Source organism: Pezoporus occidentalis, unplaced genomic scaffold (assembly GCF_034315485.1).
Source record: "Pezoporus occidentalis ecotype Australia unplaced genomic scaffold, CSIRO_AGI_Poc_V1 ctg106, whole genome shotgun sequence".
Lineage (NCBI taxonomy): Eukaryota > Metazoa > Chordata > Aves > Psittaciformes > Psittacidae > Pezoporus > Pezoporus occidentalis.
In genome coordinates, this window is record NW_026912843.1 from 517,770 (window position 1) to 541,548 (window position 23,779).

Consider the following 23,779-nt stretch of genomic DNA (forward strand, 5'->3'; position numbering starts at 1 on the left):
CACTGAAATGTAGGGCTGTTGTAAATGCATTATAGGAATGTTTTTTCTGCATTGTAAAGTATATCATTATCATCATTATTGGTACTGGTGAAAAGCGTCATGTAGAATAAGAAAATTCTAATGTAGATTTCTAATTGCACATGGTTTTATTTTTTTTTTTTTTGTTTATAGTAATTGATTATTTCTCTTTTCAGGTTTGGTGATGTCTGCCATCACTGTAATAATCTTGGTACTATATTTTGCCATTGACACGTTTGTGGTCAACAAGAAGCAGTGGTTGCCTGAGTGCACTCCTGTCTATGTTCAGTATTTTGTTAAATTCTTCATTATTGGGGTTACTGTACTTGTGGTTGCCGTTCCTGAGGGACTTCCACTTGCTGTCACTATTTCTCTGGCTTACTCTGTAAAGGTAAGAGGCATTAATAATAATTACGGGAGAAAATGCTGTTCAGTTGAGTTTACTAGTGAGTCTTCAGGTTTTATTAGGTGTGATGAAGAGTGGCCTGTAAATAAATGTGCTCAAAATATTGAGTGGAATTCCTTTGATGTGACACTTTGCTTTATATTAAAAGTATCTGTCAAAACTGCAAGTACACATGTATTCTAATACGTGTCTTTAAAACTACCCAGTGCAGCAGAAACACCTACTTAGTTTGCAAGGGCACCAGGAATTTATTGAGCAGAATTTACTATGAGATTTTCACACAGAATAACTTTGTCTTCACATTTTACTTGTGCAATAGTACAGAATTTTTACAAGGGTTTGAAGCCTTCAGGAACACTTCAAAGAAATGAGAGTTTCACCGGAGCTTTCATGTCCTTTTCTGAAGTGCAGTTGCAGTTCTTTGTAGCCAGTGTAAGTGATTCTGTGAGGAAACGAAAGAGGATTGAAATCCTGCACTTGTGGATGACTCTTATCTCAGGAGTTTTCTCAGATTGTTTTAGCAGCTTAGTCAGATTTTACGAATCTTAGATGAAGATTTTGTGAAGTTTACTTAGCATGTACCTAAATTAATGTCTGAACATTAGGAAGGAATAGCTCTATTTATATGTAGCCAAACATCATCGTCATCAGGAAAAAGGAGCTCCTCTCAAGGATGGCATTTTGCTAATAAAGACTTTAGCTGCTTTTAAAATGCTTTCCCAGTCTCCTTATATCCTTCCTACAACACGTGCAGCACACAGGTGAGTATCTGTATGTGCAGTGTCCAGCTGCCATATAGCTGTGTGTACAAGGGGTGGTACTGCACCCTCTGAGGATATGATAGTGTCTGACAGTAATGTCAGGTGATGGGACACAGGGTGGTTTTAATGTTGAGAAGACAGAAGCAATGACTGTGCATTTCCAGGTGCATTGTGGAATGGAGTACTCTACCGTGGTGGTTCTTTGTAGCGTGGGGTTTTTTGTGGTTGCTGGTTATTTGTTGCTAGTTTGTTTCTTTCCCCAAATGTGTGGTCCCTTGGTGTGTTGCCACATCTCATCCTGGCACTGGGAATAGAAAACATGTAATGGTACTATTTAACATTTAATGATACTGTTTAAAAAAAATCTTGCTATCTTCAGTTTCTTTAGCTAATCTCTGCTGTTCTGGCTATTCCTTAAAATGTATATATATTGCAAAAAAGGGCAGGACTGTGTTGGTTTATGAAGGCAAAATTATTGCAGGGCTAGTCACTGCTTGTTTGTCTGTGACTAAGCATTGGGTTATCATCCCCAATCAGAGTTCTAGTTCAGTGAGTGTTGTGTACTCATGGACAAGACTAAATACATGCATTTTGCTTTTCCTGACTGACATTATAAATGTGTCAAAGCAGCTCTTGACAGCTCTTTATTTTGCTTTTCCTCAGAAAATGATGAAGGATAACAACCTGGTCCGCCACTTAGATGCTTGTGAAACTATGGGTAATGCTACAGCCATCTGCTCCGACAAAACAGGGACACTGACGACCAACCGGATGACAGTGGTCCAAGCCTACGTTGGGGATGTCCACTACAAAGAGATCCCTGACCCAGACTCCATACCCGCCAAAACCCTCGAACTGCTGGTTAACGCAATTGCTATCAACAGTGCTTACACTACAAAGATCCTGGTACGTGGGCTTTCTCTGTCAACAGAATGAAAACTAGAAGAAGGAGTTGTAATGTTTCAAGCAGTGTTAATTCCTTAACGTCCTGTTGTCGATTATAGAGCGTTAAATACCACTGAGGTCCTCAAAATGAGAACAGGTGCTGTAAAAACTATATATTTGTATCTTTTAAGGATAGGGATGTACTTAACAAGTACAAGACCATGCTACATTTAAAACTCTCCTGCTGTCAGATTGGTACGGCCCAGTTTTGGTGCACTTAAATTTAAAAGCAGAACAAGTTGTCACTGAGACTTCATATGTGCACAGTTATTTCTGTGTGTCTAAGAACTTTCAATTCTGAAATAGGATAAATTGGATTGGTTAAATCAATGAGGTTCATGATCTTTATTCATTCTGGTTTGAAGTGAATTACATCCAGAAGTATTTTATTCACTCTGTAGAGAAAGGCAAAGTGGAGATATCCTGGTTGCTAACAGCAGCAGATTCTTCTGTAAGAAGCTAATTAAGAGGCTGAAAACTTTTGCAGTTCCAATAGATTTGCTCCTGTAAAGACCAAGCTTAATCTTAGTATTACAGAACAAATTTATTTGTTTAGTTTATGGGTTTATGTGTTATTTTCATAGCTCTGTGCTGAGCTGTTTAACGTAGTCTTGCCTGCACTTCATGTTTAAGAGTATTCTGTTAAAATACAACCACAGAAAACAGGATACAAGTACAGAAATGCTGCTGAGGGCTGGAGCATGTATTTCCTTGGAATTCTTGCAGTGTAAACATCTGGATATTAGTAGCAATCAATACTTGGAAGAAGGCTGTTTAGAGAAACCTGACGCAGATACACCAAGTGTGTTTGTAGCAAACGTGGTTTTGAAATGAAGGCTCCCGAGGGCTGTGTAGCCAGGGTTAGTGTCTGACGTCAAGGCACAGCTGAGGCACCCTTCAGACAGTCATCTGTGCTGTACTGCGCTCACTCTTCTGTTCCCACTGAAATCCCTCTGGAAAGGGAAATGTGGGGAGAACCAGCCCCTGAGGCAGCTGGAGCTGCTTCCGACAGCATGAGTGGACAGGGAATCACACAGACACTCCGTCTGCTCACAAAGATACCATTGGTAGCCACCTTCTAGGTGCAACCAGACAGCAATGTGAGTGCACCTCTCTACAGCTGCACTGTAGAGAGGAACAGCTCTGGTCAGCTGAGGCTGGATATTATTCTGTCCTTTTCCTATGTGCTGTCAAAATTGACCCTGATAACTAAAGTGCAAGATGGGCCTTCCACTCTCAGGTGGTTCAGTATAAATGCTGTGTAATAGTGCATATTTGATGGTAGTGGCTTTTTGGAATCTTATCTGCACATTTGTAAGTTAGCAAGAGTATTTTACTATTGCTGGGTAAATGACGATATCAGAAATCAGTATTACATTTGATTGCTAGGGAGAGGAACATCTTATTTTAATACATCTTATTTTAGTATTGTTACAGCCTAAGTAAGATTAGATACTTCCTTCTGTAGAAAGAGACAGAATCAAACTCATCCTCAACACACACCTGTGGTTAAGACAAGGTAATAGGGATAAACTGGGATGAAGGCTGGGAGAAAGCTATATAATTGTGTTTGTGTAAGTGCTACAGAGGCGATGCTGGTCACCAGCATCAGTCCTTGCTGCCACTGTGGCATCTGACTGGGAGGGCCTTGAGAGAATATTACTAATGTTAGCAGAATTTTCTTCATTCCAAAGGAACAACAAGGCAGAAGGCAGCAGGTTGGGTGGCGGTGAAGTCAGGTGTGACTGGCAGAGCAAGGCTCCATGTCAGCTCTGCTTCATTTGTTTGACATTTAACTGTTCATTCTGAATGCCCAAGATCAAACACAGTAACCAGTGTTTCTGTTCAACATCCATTCCACTGCCCTCTCTGAATCTCAGACTAGATTTAGGTTTCTGAGTGGCATCAGACTTCCCAGAGTGAAGCACATGTAGTATTAAATATAACATTCTGTCTTTCTCTTGTGGTAATAGTTCCATTTGACTGGAAAATTTCTGGTCAGTAATAGTTCTAAAATTTCACTTTGGTCTCAGTATAATTTTGAACTTTTTTTAACTCTGGCTTGACTTCATTGTTTCCTGTTGAAGTGAGTTACGTGTGTCTGTTAGGAAGAGTCAGTATTTCACCATTTCAGTTCTTTTTTAGCTTCGCACAGAGGCTGATTCTCTGTCAAACTGATAAATGGGTGAAATCCCCTGGAAATCACCTTTGTGCTGGATGCATAGCAGATGACTGCTTGAACTTCTCTATGTAAAATTAATGGTGACTTTTAGCTATAATTCTGTCATAAAATCAAGCCTTGCAGTACAGCTGCCGCAAGAATAACAACTCCAAATACCAGAGGAGTTCATTATTCATTGTTTATAACAAGCTTAAGCTAAAGTGTAAGATACAAGGTATTGTTCCATAGCCCCTTTTAAATCATAAATAAATACAATTGAAAACACCTAAGGGAGTTGTTTCTAGGATAAAGCATACAGAATGATTTTTCTAGCTGCTAATACTGAATGCATACTTGTGCACCCAGAGTATATTTAATCATATTGTGAACATCAGCTCAAACCCAAAGGGTGCATGTCTTATAAGACTGAATTTTACACATGCTATTTTTAGTCATCTAGTTCTGAGTATGCTGTAAATTGCGCTTTGTATGAACTTCTGTTCAGAGTGATCACATATGGGACCATAAAATTAGTCAAGATGCTCTGCTGAATGATAAATACTCCCTCTTGCATTGTTTTTTGATTAAGGGGCAATTGAACCACTGATAAAAATATAAAAAGAAAATAATATCCCTGCTTGGGATAAAAGATTTGAATTTCCCTGAGAAATTAAACACAAATTAGTCCAACTGAACAATAGCATCATTAAATATAGTTCTTTTTAATGCTTTCCAAGGATCAAGTTACTGAGTGAGCTGCTTTTGCATTCCATTAGCTGCAGAGCCACTTTAATGCCGGTTTTATGCTGGTATTGTGAAGCTGTTCTCCAGAAAACCTTTCTTTTCCAACAGTCATGTTTTCGATAGCTTTCCCACACAGAGATAAAGATTAGACTTCATACATTTTTGCATGTGAGCTGTGATGAGGACTGTAAAGTATCTCTTACCCTGAAAACAAAATTTGCATTTTGGGAGTATTTTCCATGCACTTGGAGCAGAAGCACATTGGTCTTGAATATCATGGAGAAGTCATGAAATAGAGACTCCAAATACCACTGCTAGTGATTTGAACTCCTCTACTGAGCTCCTGCTTGCAAAAATTCAGTTTTAGTAAGAAGAGTATTTCTTCTGATTTCCTGAAAGCTGTCAGAGGGCACAGATGACATGGTTGTGGGATGTGTATAATGAGTTCTTACTAAGAAGAGACTGCAGTTAGTATTTAATAGAGGGATTTTCAGCTCCAGTGGAGAACACCCAGCTGAACCCGTTATTATTAGGATCTAACACAGGCATTTCAGCTGGTACTCCGTAAGTGCCTGGGGAGCAAAAAAGCTACTTATGCGTGTATTAGGTGCATGTCTGGAGCTGCAGGGCTGTTCTCAGTTCTAGTGACCATTTACTGCATTTGCATAGCGTGTGGTACAATGCAGCAGCATCCCTCAGCTGAGGATCTCAAAGGAAAAAAGGCCGAGATGTCACAGGCAAGTCTGTGTGTTTGTAAATGTTAATCAAGTAACGAATGTGGCCTTGTAAAACTTTGGAACAAAAAGGCCTTTACTGGATAAAACCGAAAGGGGCGAAGGAAGCCAGGACAGAGAAAGCAATGTTTCCTGTTTATCATCTGGCTGAAGAACACCTCTTTGTGACACCATAACATCTACCTATGAAACAGTGAAGTTGTCAAAGTTGCTACCAGCACCCAAATTCCAACCATGTTTCTACCATAGCCCTAGATGAGGGTCTCCACATTCTGCTCAGACCCACCACTCCTCACGAGGCAACAGGGAGGGCCCGGAGGGCCCAAGATAACTCCAGCAGCGAAGAGCAGGGATTCTCCACAGGCTTTCCTGAGAGGAGTCCTCCATGGAGGAGAGCAGTGGTCATCCTCCGTGGGAGATGGTGCTGAGAAAATGGGCTGGCTCAGGGCATCGGCGCGGAGCAGGAGGATGGAGCTAACAGGCACAGCCTTTGGGATTTACGAGGAAAGGAAGGAAGGTGTGAATTCACCTTCTTGCTTAGTATAATTCCTTTTCCTTGAATAGATAATGAATTATTAAAATAAGTGGAACAAAATTTCTAACTTTATTCTGAAAGCGGTTCAAGAGATTTTGGCACAGAATTTTATTGCTAAGAATAGAGTCCTTTTGACTGTCTGATGCAGGAGACTGGAGTGGATGCACTTCATGCTTTCTTGGGGAAGAGGGGTGGAGGGAGGCTGGCAGGGCAGGGAGGTAACCCAGGATACAGGAAAACCAGAAGAAATTACTGAAGTGAAATGGTAAAAGTAATGGAAAATAAGATTTTAATACAGCAGCTGCTGTGCAGGAATAGGTGGAAATCTGTTGTGGGTATTGAGAACATGGATGTAGTAGCCAGGTGAAGGGCTCTTTTTATTTGTGAGGAATATATTTGCATCCAAATGTAGCACAGCTATCTGGGTTGTGGGAATACATAATCTTCCTGTCAGAACAGCCCTCATGCAAAGCACTAATACTTCTCTTACTGATTTTTATTCCTTTCAGTCAAATGTAGACTGGATTTCATTTATCAAATACTTGAATTTATCTTGTCTACTGTTTTTAATTGGATGAAAAAATTGTCTCAAAAATAATATATATATATGCACACATATACTATTTAGCCAACAAATTCCCTTTACCTTTCATAATTCCATCACTTCTTGAAAAAAACTTTAAAGTTGTTTTGAGGAATACGGATATTTGGAAGCTTCCTACTGGGTCATTTAAAAACTTGAGTAGTAGAAGGTTGGTTTATGGATTTTTGTATACATTTCCCCACATTACCATATAAAGTTATCAGTGATGAAAAAGAGGATTGAAATGTCATATCTTTTTAACAGTAGTTGCTTGCAGCTCTCTAATTCTTGTCTGACAGAGCACTGACCTTTGCTTTTATCTGCCTGTATACGTATATTATGTGTCTGTTTATTTATGTGAAGCCTTGTTTTCAAAATGGAATGGAAGAAGGAGACCCTCACTGCTTAGGAAAGATTGTTTGTTTCATTTCTACACAAAGCTCCAAGCCCAATAGATCAGATTATGCTGTACCTATCAACGGAAAATCATGAGGATTTATATTTCCTGAGGCAACAGCAAAAGAGCCTGTGCTTTATTGTAGCTGTCTGCCAAGAGCAATCATGCTGAACGAAGCTGCTATTGGATGTCACTTGAATCCTCTTTTTATTCAGAGCAGAACCATGAGAAGGTAGCTTTTATCCTCCAAATGACATTTTTAGTTATTTTGGTATTTGAAATTGGAAAGATATTTTTACTCTCGGGTACGGTTTTCTTAAAAACCTCTTCTCAAGCTCTTTGTTTCGTGTGTTAAAAGACAGAATTACCATTTGTTTTTACTGCACATGAAGGTTCAGGTCATCTCGTATTTTGTCCAGATGAGTTCCTCCATTGCTGCTAACAATGTTCTAAGTTAAAATAGATACCTTAAAAAATGCCAGCAAACCCCAACAAAAACACATACACGAAAAATGAGGCCAGAAATGGGGACAGAGTGGTAAAAAAAAAACCAAAATACTAAGGACAGACTGAGGATAGCTTTCATTTATACTAACTTTAAATGACAACGCAAGCAAATGGCCTGGCCTAAATTCTGGTTTATTCCCTGCATAGTTCCCTACCATTAACATTAAAGCACAAATATATCTGGCAGCTCCAGTTGTTGGCTTGAAGTCTGTGAAGAAGATCAGTCATCTGTGACGTAGTCAAGTTGTCAGTCAGGGCTGGCCTGCCTATGAGAAAGCAAGTCAGCTTGGCGGAAGAAGAGACAGTGGGAGAAGGCAGAGAGCTCGACGCTGCAATGAGGGCATGGTGAGGGAAAAACTGGAGCATGAGGAGGAAAGGCGTTTGGAAGCTGGCAGCAGCAGTTTGCCCATGTTCTCCGCAGTGTTCTTCCCCTTTGCAGCCGTGAGGCTTTCCTTATTTCCCTGCATTGCCTTTCCCCCGTGAACAGTTACAAGCTTTGATCCCAGGGAGGTTTGCACCAGTAGTTTGAGTGACTTTTGGCAGCAACCTGAGCAGAGCCCAGCCTTCTTAGTGTTTTTTCTACCTCTATTTGTGTTCTAAGGTTGAGAAGGATGGAGGGAGGAGGAGGAGTGCTGTTGGACAGACATTTTATGTAAGGATAGATCTGTGCAAGGTTTTACCCTTACATAACAATACTGGAAACCAGTAAACAGTGAGAAACAGATCTGGGATGAATTTTTGCAACTTAGCCCATGTAATGAATGGCACTGGCCTAGCTTGTTGTCAAGCGTCATCTGGCGCTGGATGAAGGAGGCAGGAGGAAGGAGTAACTGGCTTCAGTCATCTCCCTCCACTGGCACTGTGGGATACATATGGAATGGCAAAATCCTCTCCTTCTAGTGTCATTAAAACGTCCAGAAAATGTCACACAAATGTACTGAGAAGAGAATCCTCAGCTGGCAGACTGATGAACTAGTGCAGGAATTCAAAGATACCCATTTTCTCACTGTCTGAAAAAGAACAAGTGGATTTATACGAGCTCATGATGCTCTGCTCCAGGTTCTCCAGTTTGCGTTCTGAGGTCTTAGGGGTACAGTAAGTTACTAAATAGATGATACAAGGAGAAACATAGAGGAAAACCTACTTTGCTGAAAGTCATGTAGAAAATCAGTGCAGGATTTCAGGGTGGCATCTTCCAGCTCAGTAGGGCTGGATTTAGGGCACGTTAGTTTGTTAGTAGAAACATGAAAATTGTACATGCTCGTGTTTTTGAAGTGCTCAGGGGATGGCATTAATAACTGTGGAGCATTTCTGAATCTCCAGCTGAATAGTGCATTTGGACCATTTAAAATTAAAATATTATTTTATTTGATTGAACTTTGAACTGTTTTCAAAAAAAAACCCTGTTTTGTTTTGTTTACAAAATATGCTAAAAAAGCATATTGATATTTTTGTAAATTGGTATTTTTCTCCCACTTCCCATATTTTGTTCCCAGTGTTATACAGCTGTATAATGTAGACATTAGAGATGAGGACAGACAATGCAGGCCAAAGTCTCTTTCTATATATAAGCAAGAAAATCATCACCAAAAAATACCCAACAGTACTTTCTTTGCAACTTTTTTTTTGGTAAGCAGTTCCTCAGATTAAGCAAAGCAAAAAAAACCCAGCCCCAAACTTACAGTGTGCATGGTATTTACTGTGTAAATAATAATTATAAGAGATAGCAGATCATGTATTTAGTTGTCTCTGATTCTAGGAGTGGTAATTACAGAGAATAATGATCTTCACACATCACTTGCCATTGAAGTCTTATATAATAAGAGGTATCAAGATAGCTTTTCTCCCTAAATTAGCTGCTGAGTTAATAATTGAAATAACTCTATTTAGCAAAGACTGCTTGAATGTGTGACACACTGGGACTTGGTGTTATCCCGGTCGTGTGCTCTCTGCTCTCAGGGTGCAGGGGCTTTGTCTTGCTATCAGAAAGCTTTTTGAGAGTTTAAAGTGAGGGGCAGAATGGAATCAGCTGCCTATAAAGCTTTTGGTAGCTGGCTGTGGGCTGCACTTCCCTAAGCAGAGAGGGGGTAAGGGAGCAGAGATCAGAACAGGGCCATCCTGTACATTGCTATTGACATAGCTGAACCCTCTGGAAGGTTGTGTATTTTCAGGAGTGGCCAAGTTGTCAGAGGCAAGGCAGGTTTTCTTTCTGCAGTGGCAGAAATGGTGAAAGAGGTGCTCAGACAGAGCTAGTTCTTTCACTGGGGTTCTCATTATACAGTAAACTGTAATTGTAAATGAACTTGACAAAGGGAATGCAGCTCCTGACAACTCTTACACCTTCTTCCTAGTCTCCTGTACTGTCAAAGGAAGGGGTGACCGTCCTGCCCCAGCCATAAATGAACATGGCAAGAGAAGATGGGTAAATAAGATAATCCTGCACTGTACAATCGCAGAATGGGCTAGGCTGGAAGGGACCTTAAAGATCATCCAATGATATAGCATGACAAATTATTCCCATATTAGCTAAAAAGTTATGATCAAGTTAAATTATATTTCTGTGTTTTCTTTCTTCATGTGACAGAAAACAAGGCATTAAAAAACCTCCTTAGTGCTGGTCATCTTTACAGCTTGGTAATTGCAGATTCCATTTATTCCTTTTGGAATAAATAAATCACTGCAAGATAATAAACAGGAATGACAGTCCCGTGGAAGCCTTTTGTTATTATAATATCATTTAACACATTAGCTGGGGTTTTTTTTGTTTGCTTGTAAGAAAATGAGTAAATGAGCTTTTTAACTTGCTGTGGTTTTCCTCTTACCATGCATAGCATTTTTCTTTTATGTTATTTGTCTTACTTTCATGTTTTTACTTTCTACTCGTCTCGTACCGGCGTAAGATGATTCACTTTCAGGAGTAAGTGCCAGCTACTGCCAAATATGCCTGTGGATGAACAGGCTTTAGAAGTCAGTGCTTCCTGCAAGCTGTTCCAAAGTGTTTTCATGTAGATATGTGAATATTGCTTACTGTTGTCAGAGCATTTTTAGGACCATTGTGGTTTTCTGTACTGTGGTGGGGTTTTTTTGTTTGTTTTGGAGGTTTTTGGTGTGTTGTTTTTTTAATTACATATGTTGGCCCAGTGTTTTCAATACTTACTTCTTTCATGCCTCTGAAACCTTACTTACACTGAGTCATCACACTTCCACTTCGGAGCTGATTGATATGCTGGTTAGAATTTAGTGCTAACACTTTGGAGGGGGTATTACCAGGGAGCATGTTTTCCTGATGGGAGCTTTTGTTTTTATCTGAGTGGGTGTAAATCACTTACTTCAGGCACATCTGTTTTAGTGTAGGTTTTCTTTGTGCTATCATCAGGCACAGGAAGATAATAATTTCAAATGTGATAATTTAATACCAATTTTATAGGAAATGGTAATGGTTTTAAAATCAAAGAAACACAAACAGGCATATTAGAAAACAATGGAGTGGGTGTATCAGCTCATAGTGAGATATGACATTAATTTTCTTTCAAGTATGTTACATTAAATATATAGTCTCTGTTACATCCTATGTAGGTTTTAAGTAAGTTTTCTTTTTACTCTCAGAATTCCAGTATGGTCTGTTCTTTGTGCAGGGGGTGAACAACCACCCAAACTCTGATGCAATGCCCGAAGTACAACAGATAAGCAATAAAGTACATGACAGAGAACATCTTGCTAATCTCAGAGCAACAAATGTACAGGAGTTACTTTACAGACTTGAAAAAGACTTTAAATCAACTTGGCATTGCTCCTCTTTATGAATGAGATTGCACTGATGAAGACTTACTTTATTTGCTAAATAGCTAGTCCTAGAAAATTGGTATTAAATCTACAGTCAGTAAGAACTTATGCTTCAAATTCTAGTTCTCCTTTCTTCTGCCGGTTGACCTCACTAACAGTTTTTCTTTCAAGCTTCCAGTTTCCTCATATGTGAAGCTCTTGACGCCTCTGGGTTCCAGTCAATCCTATTTGTGTGTTATTTACAAGTCAGTGTGAAAAGGCCTTTCTGCTTTTAGAGGTGGTGCTGGATAAGCTGGGGAAATCTCTAGAATCTAAAGATTAAGATCTAGAATTCTTCTAGAATCTTCACGAGGTTGAAGAACTGTAACCATAGATTCTGAGGAAACTGCAAGGGGCATGGACTTCTCAAATGTATGGGACTTTGATGGATCTGATTTCTCAGGGACGTATGATTCTGATGGACAGTAGGTATCCCTTACAGAAAATCCTTTTCCTACCTGGAATCTAGCAGAGGAAGTGGGAAGTTTTCAAAGGGAAGGTTGTATTTTAACATAGCCAAAACTGTACTGTTCTGTAGCGGCGCTGAAGGAATGACAGACCTGCTTTGGCAGACACCTTGCATGAAAAAATTAACCTCTGGAAGAAGTTTTAACAATCTAGGACAACTTTAAGAAGTATGACTACAAAGCTGCCTTGTGTGTAAGCACAAACACCCAGCAAGAGAGCATGGCTGGCTACTGGCAAGTCCTCATAGAGACGCAGGGACATCTCATACATCCAACATTATGAATGAGTGTTGGGCAGTAGGTGCAGCTCATTGTAATACTGGATGAAAATATTGTGTTTAAAAAGTTCCACCATGTATTTCTTATGCTTTTTTTTTTTTTTTTTTGCTGTCATTTCCACTTAATTCAAGTGGCCAGAGTTAAGCTACCTTACTCCAAAGCAGGAGGGTTGGCAGGTCAGTGCTGGTTTAGGAGGGGTGATGTATTTGGAAGAGGTGAGAGAACAAGTCTTTTGGGTAGAATTTTCCTATAAAGGACAGGATGTTCAACCTCTCCATCATTCCTGTCCCAGCTCCTTGTGATGAATAATCAGATCAAACTTGGCTGCAGTCTCACAGGCTGCAGTGCTGCCCAGCAAAGACATCATTCTTAGTATTCTGACAGGGAGAGGGACAGCCAGAGGACTGAATTCATAATGGATCTCAAACATTACCCCACAAATCATGCAAAAAAAATGCCTCTGAGAAAATATTAGGCAAGCATCACTCTAAGATATTGTATACACGAGAGCTCATGCATTTGTCCCACCCCCAAACAACCCAAACTAACGAAAACCAATTTAAAAAGCTGATATGTGCTCATATAGGTTTAGAGGAGTACATTTTGTATGAAAAGCAAAATAGCTGCCATTCATGTTTTTAGACTCATTTAGAAATGGATGCTTGAAGAACCCTTTTCCTCACCCTGGAAATGAGTAATATTAGCAGAAATCTGTAATTATGCTGGGCTATAATCAGTAGCATCAGTCAAGTGAAAAAACTTCATTTTACATTTCATGTGGCTAGATTTGCTTTGCCCTTGCTAAATTTAGCTCTTTAAACTGTACAAGTGGTTTGGAATTGTGCTGCAACCAGAAACGCAGTGAGTATTAAGGGTAGTTTTTGCTTTGGTTTGGTCTTTCTAGAAATTCAGTTTTCCTATCTGAGATGTATTTAGTAGAAAAGTAGAAAATCCAAAGTATTCATATGTTCTGTGCTAATGCAAACTTTATGCAAAGATCAGCTGTCTGGAGATACTATTTCTGTTGTTCAAATTCAGGCTTTTGATGTGCACATATAAGGCTATGAATGTTTTGTTATTTAACATGATGACTGAATTCTTGTACGATACAGTCATTATTACAGGGCACATTTTGGTTTTTCCCAATTCATTATCCTCAAATGAAGGTTTAAGGTCTACGTTGTACTGCAAGATTTCCAGTTGTAATTAGTAAACAGCACAGAGTAGATAATACAAATTGAAATGAGAGTTGGTATCCTTAGGTAACAGGGACTGAATGGTAGGTGTCACAACTTTGTGGCAGAAATTCATGTCAATGGCTAGTAGGGAGCATGCATGACATGAACTTTAGGCTACTAGTGGAGGTGTTCATTTTGAGCGAGAGAGTTAACTGGTTAAAAGTGAGGAAGCTCATGTAACTGGAACTGTGATGATGACAAGTTCAGAACCATTGAGTAAAGTTTTCAGAGGCAACCTTGGTGGAAGAGTCTTGAGATGTGAGGGTGAAAACTGTTGATAAATTGCTAATATGTGTAGAGTGGCTCAGAGGACACCTTCCCAATGTACAATAGCTACTTAGATCAATGCTGTAACTAAAGAAAATGTATCTGTTTTCTCAAATCTAAAAGATGAGGTTTCAGCCCTAGAACAGATGCATTAATGCTTTTAATGTTGACAAAAAAAGTGTAAATCCCTACTAGTGGTTTTAATTTTGAAATACACTTTTTAAACTGCAGTTGTTGCTTTGGAATGTCATTTTCACTACCCAATCAGCTCAACATTATGCAGTTTGTCTCCTGTGTTTTCTCTGCCTGCAACACTCATGAAGGCAGTCTAATACCAGCATGCAGTGAAACCTCAGTTGAATACATCTCAAGCAAGGTAGCAGATGTCTGGGGTTTCATTATGAAGGTACCAATTACAATTCTGAGTTAGGTGCAGTTTCTCCTTCGCACTTACAGAAAAATGTTCAGCTCATTTGTTGTTCATGGGAATATAGCAAGCATTTTGCCAAATATAAGGAACAAAGTATCAAAAATCTATGCAATCTGTTAATCTGTTCTTAATTTTAATCAATTGGGTTTAGAAATGGCATATTTGTCCCTGGTGTGTGTTCAGACGATATCTGTAATAGGGGAGCATGACGCTCTTGCTTCTTTCTTTATAGCTAGCTTGAACTGAAACCTTGTACTTAGACTATATTTAAAGTAAATTGGATGTTAATTAAAGTAAGTTAATAACAATTGCTATGTCTAATTATTTTAGGTTACTTGTCAACAGCTTTTGTTGCAGTTAAACAAAGCTGGAATGGCACTAGGATAAATCTACCAATTGCCAGTTCCCTGTGAATAGGACTATACAAAAGGAGAAGAGTGGAGATTTTTAGTGTCCAAATTTGGAAATGGAATACATAATGTTCAGAGTGTGAGAGCCAGATTGTCCCATAATGATACATTTTAAGGGAACATACAAATGGTTTTGATCAGTAACAATGGGGAAGTCCCTTCATACAGAGAAATACCATCTTAAACTATCATAAATACATCAAGGCTCTTCTGGGAAAATATGGAGGAAAGTCTGTGCCTGTAAAAATCAGTTTAATCTCATCTGGAGACACTAAAGATGGAATATCCTAATCATAACTGAGATTAATCAGTAGTATCACAACAAGGCAGAGTTTGTTCTTTTCACTGTAACACGGTGTATTATTGTACCTCTGTTTAAATACAGCCATGAACTGTTGTCGTTTGAACGGAGAGATTTAAAAATATTATTTCTTAAATTTGAAATGCATCAAGTCTTCACTTTCCATTCTTTTAATCTTGAAATGTAGGCTATTTGGTATAAAAGAAAAAAGTTCAAATTAGGGAACCAGAATAACCCATGCGGCATGTCTTGATTGGGGAGTCACTAATAGACTGCAATGTCTAAATATAAGTTTTAAAAGAGATCAGGTAATGTTTTCATAATTTGAAATCAGGAATCCTTGCTCTGGGCCCAATTAAATTAATTACATAGATAAATGTAGTTAAATTTAGCTTTGTTAACCACCTCAGATATTGCTTCTCCTCTTGTTATCCCTTTTTCTCTGCTTGAGAAGCTAAAGGAAATAGCAGTTTTTTTTCTACTTGGTTCTAACACTACGTAGAACAAAACTAGGAGCCGTGTTCTCATACGAATAGTGCAAATTGCTCAAGTGTCAAAATTTTGCATGTCTGAAAATGTATGCACGGGGAATAGAAATGTTTTGTCTGCTCCTGAGAGTGAACTGAAAAACTGATGATGTAGGGAGTAGAAAATGGACAAGAAACAGGTTGAAACCTGGTCGCAGAGGATTGGGATAAGAGTCCAGCTGGAAGCTGATCACTAACAGTGTATCCTGGTGTATCCTCAGTAAGGGGGGCAAAGCTGTTTCATGTCATTAAAGGTCTGGATGAAGGAGCTGAGGGCCTGACATGCAAGTGGGAGACTGAGAAGGCTAGGACTGTTCAGCCTGGAGAACAGGCGGCTCAGGGGGATGTTATCAATGTGTATGAACACCTGGAGGGAGGGACTAAAGAAGATGGAGCCAGACTCTTCTCAGTGGTGCCTGGTGAAAGGACAAAAAGGCAGTGAGAGCAAATTGAAACATGGGAAATCGCATTTAAATGTAAGAAAACAAGTTTTAATGTAAGGGATGGTCAAGCACTGGCACAGGGTGCCCAGAGAGGTTGTGGAGTCTTCATCCTTGTGGATACTCAAAACCCAACTGGACACCGCCCTGAGCAACATGCTCTACATTACCCTGGGCATAGATGGTTTCCCAGAAGAGGGAGGCTGGTGCTTGTCAGCCTCAACTAGTCTGTAAGTCTGTGACAGATGTGTGCAGGACTGGCATATCCATCTTTTTCTTTTAACTAGTGGTATGAAGAAGCAATTTTCATGGTTTTCCTAATATTCTTTTGCCCTATACTTTTTGAATTCAAATGGAACAAAGGTAAATTTGTCCTTCAAACTGAAAGTGTAATCTAATTATTTGCTATTAAAACTATGGGCAAACTATTAGCTCTCTTTGAATGCAAAAGTATGTAACAGTCAGTGAGAGAGGGAGTAGAGACTGTCACACCAGGCTTTCAGTCTGTTCTTCATGCATGATTTAATCTTCTCTCATAATCACTCTGGAGGGAATTTATGGATAGTATCATTTTTGTCTTACTACCGTTACGTAAGCCGAAACAAGTATGAGTCCATCTTCACTGAGCCACACCACTGCTGCTCCCTGAACTTTGCCATGGTGATGGGAAATGTCACACTGATACGTTACATAATTACAGCTGGCCTTGACATTATTTGAGGCAACAAGAGATGTTGAAATACACCGCTTTCACGCTGTATCTGACTAAACTTGTATCCATCTGGAGCACTAGTGATGAGGATTAGATGGTACCAGAGCATTGCATTAATTAAATAGATTGTTGCATCATTTTCAGGTTATTCTTCAGATCATATATATAAAAAAAATGATTATTTTCTTCCTAAAAATCTCATGTGGATTAAGCCCAGCCTTTAACTCAGACTGAAGCCAAAAACACAGTACTGCACCAGTGACTAAGAAGAAAAGTAACTCTTACAGCCGAACCTAGAAGAGAATCAAGTAACTATCCTGCATGAGTACTGATCTGATACAGGAAGCCTGAATTTGAGTATCCTCCAGCTGTTGTGGTAGATCTAATTATGCCAGTTTTACCCAACTGATTCCATTGTTCTGGCTACTGTACAAATACATTGTTTCTCACACACTATACAGTAATAAGTCAAATGTTTCCAATTTCCTAGAAAGTTTGAGCAGATCTGATAAGTAAATGGTTGTCAAATAACAAGGTGGGTGCCTGTGACACTGCTGTCCCTCATCTGAGGAGCCTGCTCCATGTTGGCTGGGGTGTGCAGCACATGTCTGGTCAGTAGAAGGAAGTCTTTTAAACTGCTTCACTATTACTACTCATTTCTTGCTGAGACAGGAGAAGTGAGGAGTCCAGCCGAGGCCATGGAGCTGCTGCGAGGGCTGGAGCAGCTCTGCTCTGGAGCCAGGCTGAGAGAGCTGGGCTGGGTCAGCCTGGAGAAGAGAAGGCTCCTGAAGGGGAGACCTGAGAGCAGCTCCAGTGGCTGAAGGGGCTACAGGAAACCTGGAGAGGGAAAGAGTGGCTGGAAAGCTGCTGGGTGGAAAAGGACCTGGCGGTATTGATTGACAGAGCTGAACATGGGCTTGTGCCCAGGCAGCCAAGAAGGCCAGCAGCATCCTGGCCTGTATCACCAGTGTGGCAGCAGGACCAGGGCAGTGATTGTTCCCCTGCAGTGGGCACTGGTGAGGCTGCACCTCGAATCCTGTGTCAGTTCTGGGCCCCTCACTACAAGGGAGACATTGAGGTGCTGGAGCAGGGCCAGAGAATGGCAACAGAGCTAGTGAAGGGTCTGGACACAAGCGTGATGAGGAGTGGCTTGAGGGAACCAGGGTTGCTCAGCCTAGAGAAAAGGATGCTCAGGTGCTCTCTACAGCTACCTGAAAGGAGGTGGTAGTGAGGTGGGGTCAATCTCTTCTCCTGAGTAACAAGTGATGGGACAAGTTGCACCAGGGGAGGTTTAGGGTGGATGTTGGGAACAGTTTCTTCCCTGAAAAAGGGTTGTCAAGCATCAGAACAGGCTGCCCAGGGAGGTGGTTGATTCTGTATTACACAACCAGTTCCAAGTTCTTTGTTGTTCTTTTTCAATCCCTTATGCTGACCTCAATTAAAACTGACTTTTGATTTTAATTTAACTGAATTTCAACAGCATTGTACCTTGCAGTGATGATTCTGAGTTGTAAAATAGCATGTATACTGTTAGAAAGCATGTTGCTTTTTGTGCTCTATATAAAACAGAAAACAACTTTTTTAGTTCTTAAGATGAACAAAATTACTTAAAATTCAAAAAAGTCTGAGGACAATTTGGGATCTTCCTCATGAGTCAAGGCAATAATATTGTTCTAGATGTGTCCTCAAGGGCAGCAAAGATCCAGATCTGCACAAGATATGAGGACTAATTTTATTCCTAACATATACAGGCCTTATGAATGTAAATTCCTGACATTTTAACAGTATAGAGGTGATGCTGGTTATTATTGTTAGGATGCTGGTTTGGTTTTCCTTGGTTTCATCTACAAAAAGATTTAAGCATTCTAATTTGGTTAATTGGTATTATCCTAGTTGTGTATAATTAGTACAGCAGTTGGGATCTGCCCAGAAAGACAGCAGTGTGCTGTGTGCTGAGATAGTGTTGAAAGTACAGTGTGGACAGAAATTCAGTAGAACCAAAGGCAAGCTCCACAGTGTTGTTTAGGAAAAGCCAGACAGGATTATTAAGCAACATTTCTAAGCTGTAAGTGGAAATGTAAAACAAATTTCTGTAAGAGAACCTGTGCATACCAAACCCAGCCGATTTCCAGGGAAGCTTTAACCAATTTTCTGTTGCATTCTTATACAGGGATGTGCATTCCCATGTAGTTCTGAAGAGGTAATACCATGAGAAAACAATAAATACTCTTAGAACAAATAGTAAGGAGAAGATAAAGCAAATTTGTTCATGGTGTTTGGTACCCAGAATCCAAATCATAGCTGGGGTGAAGGATCTGTAGAGATGGTCTTCCTATGAAAGACAGAAAACCAGTGCTGCTGTTGAACTTCTGCAGTTAACAGGATCTCCCTATGAGAAATTGTAATGAAAACTAGAAGAGCTGATGTCTACTATTACTGCTCTCTTATTTCAACACATCTTCTGAAATTGTTTCCCATTTTGTAATTGAAAACTTATTTAGTCAAGCATGTTTTGTTTCTTAATCCTTGGCTAGAAAAAGCACACTCCTTCCATGTTGAAGTTTTTCTCTAAGATAAACAGTCATTTCTAAATCTGTCTTAGCTTAGCTTGAGGTCGGTTGAATACATCTATATCTACAAAAAGCTGATACTTAAGATTGGGTGATATGATTTAGCATAAGGTGTCCCTGCCCACGGCAGGGGCGGTGGAACTAGATGATTTTAAGGTCCTTTCCAACCCTAACGATTCTGTGATTATCAATTTTGTGTGGTTTAATCTTCCTTTAGATTTCTTCCATTAAACCATTGATTCAAAATAGGTAATGAGGGAGCATCTCTGCATTTGATAGCACTCTAGTTTTTTAGTAGTTCTCCTTTTTACAGTATTAGGAATTAAATAATAAAAGTAGTCCATGGTTCAGGCAGCATTGATCCTTCTTGGTTTTACACATACAATGTTTAAACATACAGAGAAAAACCCCGCACATCCTGGTCTGTTTTCTCTTTGCTGAATAAATAAATTCCAGAATAGATTTTTTTTTTTTTTGCAGTTTAAAAATGTATTTTCCTCTGTTTGCCTGTTGCAAATGGAGTTGAAATGAAACATTTGATATGGATATCATAGCCTAGAAACGTTTGGGGTTTTATCTTGATAAAATTGCTGTATTTCCAGTCTTTATTATTCTAAAGGAGTGGTTCAATGTGCGGAACACAGGAGAACAACATAAAACAAATTACTTCAGAGAATGCATGAAAACCTAAGATTTTAATGTGGAAAGACTGCTTGGATCTTCTTGCTAGGTCCTCCCGTTTCACATCAAAAGGGGCAATGAGAAAAATGAGGTTTAATAAGTGTTATGGCAAAAATCGAGGCATTATGATTTAGTAATCTGATTTTAAAAGTTAAAGCACCTCTAGAAGTTAGGCCCATAGTTTTCCCTTTCTTCATTCTTAGCCCATCTTACTAGTTAATTATTTTCCTGTGAAAAAAATCTGAAAACACCTTTTGTAATCCAGATTCCCTGTTAGGTCAATACTAGCTTTTGGATTATTTTTAGGGCTTAATAATACAGCTGTACTTTGACCTAGAAACCTATTTTGATTTGGTAGTTGTACCTCTGCCTGCAGTTTGTTTTACATGCAAGTATTCACTTACACTTCAAATACTATTATTACCTAAATAATATAACGACTTGGAAAAAACATTTGCAAATGTGTTACAAGGATCAGTGCAAGGTTGTTGCTGGGGAAGATACTGGATCAGTTTCTTCCTAGTAGAAGCTTGCACAGTATGTGGCTGCCTTGTGCCTAGCAAAAGCTCTACCATTGAGCTCTTGAGAAACAGCACGTTCAAAAAGGTGAAGATCCCATTTACAAATCACAGTTCTCTCACACGTTATCAAAGGATTTCCATTCTCTGAGGAGTCAATGAAGTTGTTCCTAGTTAAATATTTAAAAGTAACCCCTTTGGGCTGTCCTTTCAGTTGTTTTCCAGGTGCCAAAACCTGCAGATTTCAGCAAGAAATAAATTTAGATACAGCACGGTAGGAAGGTTTAAAAGCCAGCAGCTTCTGCAAAGGATTGTCAGGAACAATCTGCAAGAAGACTGCTTTTGGCATATAGATTTTGAGCTGAAGCAGTACAGGAAAGGAAGTGCTGCTTGCCAGCTCTCACCACCATATGCTTTATTATAATGTAACGTACAAAGAATATGGAGACAGCAGCTGCTCTAGAGGGAGGTGGCCACTTGTCAGGGTTTGAAACCTTTCTGAAATGTCTGTTCGTTTTCTTGTCACTGGTATTTTTTTCTCCTTGCTTACGTATTTGCATTCAAAAGATGTTCTGTAAAAGAAATCTGTTTTTAGAGCATGGTAAGAAGAGGAGAATGTGATCTAGTTTTCGCTGAAATGAAAATCATTCTAGAAGGACTCTAATATTTAGTTTTTATATTGTGAAATGTGGGTAGATTTTTTTTCTCAATGTCCATTCATATCAGGGCATGATGAAATCTTATGTATAAATTAACTATTGTCTAGGATTGTATGTCCTTTGGTGGAAAGAAACTGATGTCTTTTATTGGCTGCCAGTGTATGTTTGCTAGTTGCTTGGTCACATTCACATTTAAGTCAATGTCAAGGTTTATTGACTTTGGTGGCAGAGAGAACCAAAGCTTAGCTGAGGATTTAAATCTGAAATGGAAAGAGTTTGACAGGATATACATGGAGAAACTGGCCTTTCCTGGCATCCCTACCCAGGCAGAGAGGATGACTACTCTATTGCATTAAGAAAGCTGAAGTTCTTAGCATGTTTCAGGAGATGTGCACCTGCGATGTCATGAAAATGTTTTTAAACAAAACTGTATTTTAAAGGCTGTCTTTTTGACTCCTGAGATTGTCGTATCTGAATGTAACAATCCTTCCAAATACACATAACTGTGAGCACTTGCATCTTACATTAGGGGTTCTTGAGTGAATTTGAGAATCCAGGGAGAGGTTACATCACAGTATAATTGGATTCTAGAAGGGCAAATTGTTATAGCATATAATAAAATTAATATGCTAGCATCTTCACTGAGTATCAGAATTTTACATTGCCCCTGGAGTAAGGCTAAAATGTCACAGCAACACAAATGCAACCCATATAACTCAGTAAAAATGATGGCTTATATAGAGGTAAGATGTTATAACTCTTTTTGGAAGGATAAATCTCTTTGAGACAGAGATTTTTAGATAGAATCATAGAATAGTTAGGGTTGGAAAGGACCTTAAGATCATCCAGTTCCAACCCCCCTGCCATGGGCAGGGACACCTCACACTAAACCATCTCACCCAAGGCTTCATCCAACCTGGCCTTGAACACTGCCAGGGATGGAGCATTCACAGCCTCCCTGGGCAACCCATTCCAGTGCCTCACCACCCTCACAGTAAAGAGCTTCCTGCTTATATCCAATCTAAACTTCCCCTGTTTAAGTTTTAACCCGTTACCCTTTGTCCTGTCACTACAGTCCCTAATGAAGAGTCCCTCCCCAGCATCCCTATAGGCCCCCCTTCAGATACTGGAAGGCTTCTATGAGGTCTCCACACAGCCTTCTCTTCTCCAGGCTGAACAGCCCCAACTTTCTCAGCCTATCAAATTACGTATTATTACTACCAAATTTATTACCTGTTCTTCACCGTAGATGCCTCTCTCTGAAAAAGAAACTACATGGCTCTGTCTGTCATCAGGTATATATTTTCCTGGTGATGGAAAGATGATTCTTATGGAAAAATCTGTGTTTATTTTGTTGCCACAGTTCTATACCAGTCTATTATTATCTATCTGACTTTCATTTTCTACCCCAGCTGCAATTGGTGGGTATCTGCAATATATACATACTTATTAATACTTATTTAAAGGTCCCCTTTTCCCTTTTTGGGGCTGTATTTTTTCAAGAATTCAAATCTAAGTAGGATTACTGGTATGCAACTTTAATCAATCCCTACGTGACCCCCTCATCACACTGAGGGGCAGTGTAGGGAATTCCATTGCTTTAGGAATCCTATTTCTGAAGTAGGCTGAATTTTGAAGTCTTTAGTGGAATTAAACGTGGATTATGAATATTGTCCTGCAGTCCTAATTCTGCAACATTTGAGTCAGTAGTTGAAGTCTCATTAAAAATGATGACTTACAGTCTTGTCCTGAGTCAAATCTATTTTCCATGCAAATGAAAGTTTTGAAAGCGCTTCTCCTTTTGGTTCCCCTAAGTATAGTTTAGCCCTGGCTTAAGCAACACTTCTTTAATTCTAGACTAGTCTGCTCCATTTTTTCATAACATATAAAGCCTTTATTGTCTGAAGCAGCAGACTAAAATATGGTAATTACAGAAACAGCAACTTTTAGTTGTAGAACTATTATTTTATAGATTGTTGGAAATACCTTTTTCACTGAAATTTGCTGCTATGATTAGACATAGATTTATTTTTACATAAAAAAATGCCTGGTAGGAAGAAAAGGACAGATCTTTCTTTAACCGTTGCCCTGGGTACAGCAGTAGCAGTCATTTTTCTCCATCTTAGTAGCTGGTGCAGTGCTGTGTTTTTGACTTTCAGCCTGGGAACAGCACTGATAACACCGGTGTTTTCAGTTATTGCCCAGTAATGGTTACTCTGACCAAGGACTTTGTGAGTCTCATGCTCTGCCAGGGAGGAGGGGAAGCTGGGAGGAAGTGGAGGCAGGACCCCTGACCCAACTAGCCAAAGGGGTATTCCATACCACAGCACGTCATGCCCGCTATATAAACTGGGAGGAGTTACCCGGAAGGGCTAGATCACTGTTCGGTCAGGCTGGGTATCGGTCGGAGGGTGGTGAGCGGTTGTATTCTCTTCCCTTGTTAATTTCCTTTATCATTATTATTATTGGTGGCAGCAGCAGTGGTTTGTGTTATGCCTTAGTTACTGGACTGCTCTTATCTCAACCTGTGTGAATTACATTCTTTTGATTCTCCTCCCCATCCTTCTGGTAGTGGGGGGAGGAAGGGTGTGCGTGGCTGCGTGGTTCTGAGTTACCAGCAGACAACCATGAAAGTCAGCAAAACAATGTAATTCAAGCAGGTGAGAA

The 23,779-nt window shown here is 39.6% G+C and overlaps 1 protein-coding gene across 14 annotated transcripts in view; it reads left to right on the top strand.

Annotated features, from left to right (window-relative positions):
• The window catches only part of ATP2B2 (ATPase plasma membrane Ca2+ transporting 2), a 309,277-nt gene that overhangs the window by 228,880 nt on the left and 56,618 nt on the right, over positions 1-23,779 (top strand). For all 14 annotated transcript variants that reach the window (XM_062620069.1, XM_062620078.1, XM_062620167.1 and 11 more), the window contains 2 exons: positions 195-409; positions 1,849-2,091. In XM_062620069.1, coding sequence (XP_062476053.1) covers positions 195-409; positions 1,849-2,091 — 458 coding nt within the window. The remainder of the gene's footprint in view (positions 1-194; positions 410-1,848; positions 2,092-23,779) is intronic.